At 40.1% G+C, this 7,410-nt stretch overlaps 1 protein-coding gene across 12 annotated transcripts in view; it reads right to left on the reverse strand.

Annotated features, from left to right (window-relative positions):
* BCS1L (BCS1 ubiquinol-cytochrome c reductase complex chaperone) overlaps positions 1–6,533 on the reverse strand; it is a 32,367-nt gene extending 25,834 nt beyond the window's left edge. Inside the window, exons 1-3 of one of the 12 annotated variants that reach the window (XM_078782102.1) lie at positions 6,416–6,463; positions 3,549–3,638; positions 1,456–1,720 (exon numbers count right to left, since the gene is read on the reverse strand). In XM_078782102.1, the coding sequence (XP_078638228.1) occupies positions 1,456–1,634 (179 nt within the window). In that variant the 5' untranslated portion in view covers positions 1,635–1,720; positions 3,549–3,638; positions 6,416–6,463. Of the gene's footprint in view, positions 1–1,455; positions 1,846–3,548; positions 3,639–6,289 lie in introns of all 12 variants that reach the window. The other 11 variants (XM_078782100.1, XM_078782103.1, XM_078782101.1 and 8 more) reach the window with 11 other exon arrangements.
* Between the last annotated feature and the right edge of the window lie 877 nt (positions 6,534–7,410).

A 7,410-nucleotide genomic window follows, 5' to 3' on the forward strand; every position in this document is an offset into this window, starting at 1 on the left:
CACTTGAAATTTAGCTCAGGTACCTCATGATAGACGTCGATATTAAATTGCATACCGTAATTTTAAATGTCCTGGGATCACAATCCTTGTGTTAGAATTTCACTTTATTTTAGATCCAAAATAAAAGTTCATTTTTATTTACCGCACCACGAACCAGCCTCGCTGATCGGTGCAAAATATCCATGGTGTAAATCTTGCACCTGTGTGCCAGTACGTTTGGAATTATTGGTTCACGAGTTATCAAACAGTGACCACTATATTCGTCATGGGTGTGTGTCTGTTCTGTGTGTCTGTCTGTCTGTCTGTCTGTCCGCAGCATAACCACCCGATGATATCATCCGATCTTGATGAAACTTGGGTGGGAGGTTGATATCATGATCTAGTTGTGTCCTGCCTAGAGTGGGCGTATTGCGCCCATTGTGGGCGGAGCCACGCCCAAAAAAGTTGTCTTTTTAGGGGGTAATCGAGTTCAAGCTACATCTTCTCCGAGGGAGTTGGTGGAATCTGACAGGGGTTTCGGTATTTGGTTAGGCCAATGTCATGTGTCTAGCCCCACGGAGCTCGATTTTTCATTTTCGCCCCAAGGTCAAGGTCACAAGGTCACGAAATTTAGAAAAGTCGATTTTTGATGGTTTTATTACATTGTTCGCTTCCTGATAGGGTGAAATGTCGTACATGATCTTATATTATCACATACATCATGAAATACAAGTTTTCCAACAAATTTCAGAATCTTCGACCTTTGACCTTTGAAGGTCACAAAGGTCAAAGTTTCAAAGTTGTCGGAATCGAACCGAATTTTCGGTATTGTGCAGCTAACTAACCTCATAACTGATTATACATTATTTTCTATCTCATTTCAAGGTCAGTAACCTTCGTTTTGACATTTCCGGGCCTGGCCTGTCCGGGCCTGTTTCGGTTGTAGTCCGTCCTTTGTCATTGAATACCGCTCGCTCATGAACCATCGTCGTCTCCTGACTTGTGCAGTTTAAACTCAAAGTCTATCTTCGTAAGATAACACAGAATACCGTATCATCCGTCAAGCTTAAACTCCGAGCACGACTCCGAGCGGATGAAATGGCAACTAATTCTGGGATCAAGATGCGCTTTGGGAATCACGCAAGATCGAAACAAAACAAACGGTTCATTTTCGATAAACTAACATGACACTCGTGGCAAAAGAGTGAACTAACCTTTTTGGAAAGGTTTACAATATTTTTATTTGTAAACATTTTTAATGAAACTAACGATGTGCATTTGTATTCGTAAAATTTTAAAACTTTGCCTTATGAATCAAGAAACGACGGGAACCGATTCCCCTTTTTTCCACTGAAACATTGCCCCGGCATTCGCAGATTCGACATTTGCGGCATTTTTAAAAAACGTATCCCGGGCGAATGTCGGGGGCCGACAGTATAGATAGATCAGGAAGTAGGGAAGTGAATCGGCACATACCAGATAAAATGGTCACCAGGACTGGGTACGAAGGCAAAACGAGTGGAAACACGCCCACTCTCATGTTGATGAAAGGATGTTTCGACACTCAGGTGTTGGGTCTGCCCTGCACGCTGCGTTACCCAGCTGAGAAGCCAGTTGTAGCTCTTGTCTCCACCAGGAACCTCGAGTGTTATCATGCAGTGCCGGCGAAAAGCCACCAAGGCCAATTGGCTGCATTTCCTTGTCAAGGCCAGGGCCGTTCCAATTCCGACAAGGCCAAACCCTGCACCAAAGTAAGGGTTGTCTTTCAATGCCAGTAGATAATCTACAAGAGGCATGACTCCAACACAGCAGGCTCAATAAAGCTCCTCGCAGTTATCGTATAGCTATAGGCAGGATGATGAAGCTCTGAAACAAAACCCCAGAGTTGTGCAATTAACTCCAAGACATGGATCCATCAGACTATGTTCCCCAAACATGTTCACATTTTTCATTCCCACATCCATAAAGATTTACATACTACCAGACCCCGAACTAGAATTAACCGGAGAGGCACTCTACCATCTCAAAATGCTTCATGCTCTTTTAAAAACAATCCTGTGCCCTTCTAAAGCCCCCTGTAAATATGAAGAATATCCTGAATAAAGTGCATTTTCTGCCAAAACTGCTTGGACCCCATCTGTGATTGACCATTTTGGTTTAAAGACTCGAAATCTTTATCGGTGAAAAATATGTGGAGGCCGTGGAGGGGCGGAGCATGACGTGCATCTGAAATAAAAACAATTTTATTTATTAACATATGGAAACATTTGCCACAACCAAAAGTGCCCCCACCACATAAACTCATGGTTCATGCCCACTCACAAGTGCCTCTTCTGAATGTGACTAGATTATAATATTGATAATTTATATTGCGTATTGTATAATATTGTTTATTGATAATACATTATTATAATCGCTAAATACAGTATAAACAAGAACAGCAATCAGTATACCTCCGCCAGTCTGAACAGTTTACGTTTTGTAACCCACTAGTAGGCCGGATCTGTATCCGGACCTGAACCAAAATCTAATTAGCTTGTTCTTGTTACACACCCCACCCGAACTGTCCACCAGGTTTCATCCGAATCTGTCCACAACCTTTTGACATATCATGCTATATATCGTTTTCCCCCTATCAATGGTGAAGAATCACTTAAATAATTAAAAAATTCTCACATCCAGATCAGAATCCATATCTTCACCAAAATGGAATCAACTAGTCTTTGTCACACACCAAACAAGTCGACCAGGTTTCGTCCACCAAATTGCTCATACTGTATATACAGTATATACTATATACAGTATATATATATATTGTCCAGTTTAAACACTGATTATTGTGCATCATCCATTCATCCTGAAGCTGAAGGGAAAGGTGTATGCTGCATGTTTGAGAGGTGTTATGATTTATGGGAGCGAGACATGGGTAATGAACGTAGAGCAGCAACGAAGGCTGGAAAGGGTGGAAATGCGAATGGTTCGATGGATGTGCGGAGTATCGTTGAGAGGAAGACAAATGATGAATTGCGAAAGATGATGGGAATATTGCCTGTGATTGATGCTGTGAAGAGGAACAGGTTGAGATGGTTTTGTCATGTGTTGAGAAAGGATGAAAGTGACTGGTTGAGAAGAGTGATGGAAATTAATGCAGAAGGAAGTAGAGGACGGGGAAGATCGAGAAAGACTTGGCTAAAGATGGTGGAAGAAGAAATGCGGGCAAGGGGGTTAACAAGGAGAGATGCAGAAAATAGGGCAAAATGGAGAAGATTGTCATGGGGACCACAAGGCTAACCCCCGCTCTAGCAGGGAAAATTGCCTTAAAATGCATGTTGTATCCATTCATCCACCTGGTAATGATATATTCTGAAGTTGATCTCAAAAATTGAAACTGGAATTTGACAGGTTTAAACCTTTCTTATGTTGGCCATTCACAAGTTCTTCAAGCCATTACCCAAATCATATTTAATGAAAGTCACTTTATCCCTGCTAAATTTGTCACACTTCCCTCCCTCTCCTGCCCCTTCCCCACTCGCCCTCTCCCATCATGGTATGTGGCAACACTGACTCACTGAAAGCGGGAGTCAGTATGATGTAAAAATGGCACGGCGGACACAAGTTGTCACAGTGTCAAAGAGTGGTTGGTTGCTTGCGTTGGGTGCCTGAAAAGGCACACACAGGCCAAACAATTACTCAAGTGCGGACAGATTTCACGGAATGCTTTGGAAAACATTTTACACCGATCCTTCTATAGGGAAGCCGATCGCAGTGGAAGATCGTTAAGAAGAAATGTGTGCTGTTGTGTTGGCATCAGTTGGCCAGATGCCGAGAAAGTCAACAAGAAAGAGAGCCAGTGAACTTGGGCCCAATATGCAAACTCGCATGAAAAAGATCCTCAGTTGAAACCCTGGCTTTCATCATTTCTTTGTGAATGAACTAAGTGATGCTGACATGGATTGGCATTATGCATCATGCAATGTCCAGCTTGACACCTTCATAACTGCCCTGTCTCAAAGAAAAGTGTTGTTTTCAGATGAATGTGCCATCTAGCGAAGCTCACAGGCACGAAATGTGATGTTCGGGTCTAAGGAAAATCCACATTTCACATTGGAATTGGAGCATCATCCTCCACACATGATGATATGGTCAGGAATGACCTCGAGATATATTTGGTCCGTATTTTTTTCCATGAACCGGTAAACAGCATAGCTTACGAGTATGCTAAGGAACTGGCAGGTACCAAGGCTTGTTACTGCAGGCATACCTGAAAGTGTCTAGTTTTAACAAGACGGCACACCCGCTCATTTTTCATTGCATGTTTGGGACTATCTCAACGAAACGCTCCCTCAATGATGGATTGGACGTGGATCACCAACATCACGAGCTCCTTTACCGTGGCTACCACATCGACCAGATCTAACGACTCCAGACAACCCTCTGTGGGGCTTCTTCAACAAGAAAGTGATGACAACCAGAATAGGACGATTGAAGAATTGCATGCTGCAGTCATGGCTTCTCTCACACAGGTGACTCCACAAATGCTACACAAGATGTCTCAGAGGACTTGGCGATGAATTCAGTGGTGCAAGGAGAATGATGGAGCACAAACCGATACAATGGCCGATTAATTATTGCAAATACTGCACAATAAAACACATATATTCAGAGTTTAAGAATGAATGTTTTCCTGGGAGAGGGGTAAAGGGACTTTCAGACCACCCGAGAGACCACAATGAAAATGTATCAATAATATCAAGCTAACATGGCCTGTGGTCAATTGTGTTCCTCGCATGCAGTAATTTATCTTATAGACATCTCAAAAAGATGCTAATAATGTTTTAAAATATCGTAACATCGTGAATGCTTTGCCTCACCATTCATATGATGTGATGCTGTCATGTGGGAAGAACATACCTGATACATAACAGGTATTTTCTGAATGTGTTTCAAATTTTGCCACTCGGGCAATAATTGCTTATTGTTCTACTGTCAATTCACTTTTTTGAAACAAAACATTAAAAACTAGAACGGCACTCAGTAGAGAGCATACCTCCACCAGGCTGAACAGTTTACGTTTTGCATCCCACTGATAGGTCAGATCTAGATCTGACATAAACCAAAATCGAATCTGCTTGTTATTATCACCGATCCAACTCATCCACCTAGTTTTGTCATAACTCGTCCACAACTTTTTGAAATATCATGCTATAGGTATACATCGTGTTGGCCCATCTCTCAATGGTGAATAATCATTTGAAAAATAAAAAAAATTAATGTCCGGATCTTCACCAAAATTGAATTAATTTGTCCTAGGCGAATCCGTCCACAACTTTTTGAGATCGCTTGCTCGCAGACAAGCAGACAGACAGACCGGGGTGAAAACATAACCTCCGTCCACCTTGTTGGCAGACATAAATACTGGTCATCACATATATCCATCCATTGTAGTATGCTCAAAGGTAGGTGTATGCTGCTCAAGCAGGTTTCTGATGATTACACTGGGTTGTTTGCCTTTGCTTCCACCCCTGGTATGGCAGTGATTTGGAATTTTAGCCCGAGTTCTGGCATACTTACGGACTCCTCGGAAAGGACACTGTGGGATCTTTAATAGCAGCACCAAAGATGGATCTCCAGTTTAATGTCCCATCCCCAGCAAACAGTTCAAATGCGAATGTGCCATCCTGTTGTGTTGATGTGTGTGTGTGTGTGTGTGTGTGTGTGTGTGTGTGTGTGTGTGTGTGTGTGTGTGTATAAAATGTATACGTGTGTGTATGTATGTATATGTATATATAATATATATATATATAGAGATATATATATATTATATGTATATATATAGATATATATATTATATATATATATATATAGATATATATATTATAGATATATATATATAGATATATATATTATAGATATATATTATATATATATATATATATATATATATATATATATATATATATATATATATATATATATATATATATATATATATATATACATATGTATGTATATGTGTGTGTATGTATGTATACATATGTATATATATATATATATGTATATATATATATATATATATATATATATATATATATATATATATATATATATATATTATATATATAATATATATATAATATATAACACTATTTTGGAGCATTGCATGCACCTTCAGGAAGAATCGATGAGGACAGACAGTTACGAAGTATCCTGCGCTGTCATTCTCTCACACATGTAGGTACAAACTTGGTATAGTACTTGATGAATGCTTTCGCCGAACCGAAAATACATACGGATACGGTATAATGCTTACTTTATTCAAAAATGCTCTGCTTCTTGTTAACATCTCGGTCAAACCTTTTTTTCTTGCTCACAATTTATACAGGTACAAATCCACTGCGCGCCACAATACAAGCCGCTTCGTTATCGTTATACACACCGGCAATGCCTTGAAGATGAAGTAACTCGTTGTAAACGTTTATTGATTAAACCGATTTAAACATTCCCACGTCATGTTTAATGCAGTATTTCAAATACAAGTCTTCATACTGTACTGTATTTTCGTTTTTACAGACCGCAGGTGAACCCAAAATAAAGGATGTGGCACAGCTTAGCTAACAGCTTCATTTATGATACACCTCAATCGTACTACAGCTCCTTACAGCATCTTTTTGGATAGCAGAGAGGTGCAGCTGATGTTCACCGCCATTAGAATATCATGCACATTCAAAAAATTTACATCATTTATTCAATTGGAACATACAAAAATAAGACAGCTCGAAAAAACACGAGCACATTTGCAATCACTCTACGAGGGTTATATACCTCGCCAGGCTGTACAGTTTACGTTTTGTATCCCACTGATAGGCTGGATCTGGATCTAATCGGCTTGTTCATGTCACCGAACTAACTCATCCACCTAGTTTTGTCATAACTCGTCCACAACTTTTTGAGATATTACGATACATATAGTTTTTTGGCCCTATCTCTCAATTTTAGAAATTAGGCCTATGTTGACGTTTTGAGCTTTAAAATAATTGGTGGTTGAATTCAGTTTTTTATACAAAGTCGAGGCTTGTGTAAGAGCCAGCACATAAAACACATAAAAACATAAACAGAAACACGCATGAAACATGTAATAGAGGGAGCGGGAGACAAAAGGGGGAGAGAGAGGAAGGCACAACAACACCAGAGAGCAGGGACATCGGGAGATCTGTGGAAGGGAGAGGGCTGGGACGGGGTACAGTTTACGATGTACAGTTTACGTTTTGTATCCCACTGATAGGCTGGATCTGGATCTAATCGGCTTGTTCATGTCACCGAACTAACTCATCCACCTAGTTTTGTCATAACTCGTCCACAACTTTTTGAGATATTACGATACATATAGTTTTTTGGCCCTATCTCTCAATTTTAGAAATTAGGCCTATGTTG

The sequence above is a fragment of the Myxine glutinosa genome, chromosome 7 (genome assembly GCF_964187855.1).
Source record: "Myxine glutinosa chromosome 7, kmMyxGlut1.1, whole genome shotgun sequence".
NCBI classification, from domain to species: Eukaryota; Metazoa; Chordata; class Myxini; order Myxiniformes; family Myxinidae; genus Myxine; species Myxine glutinosa.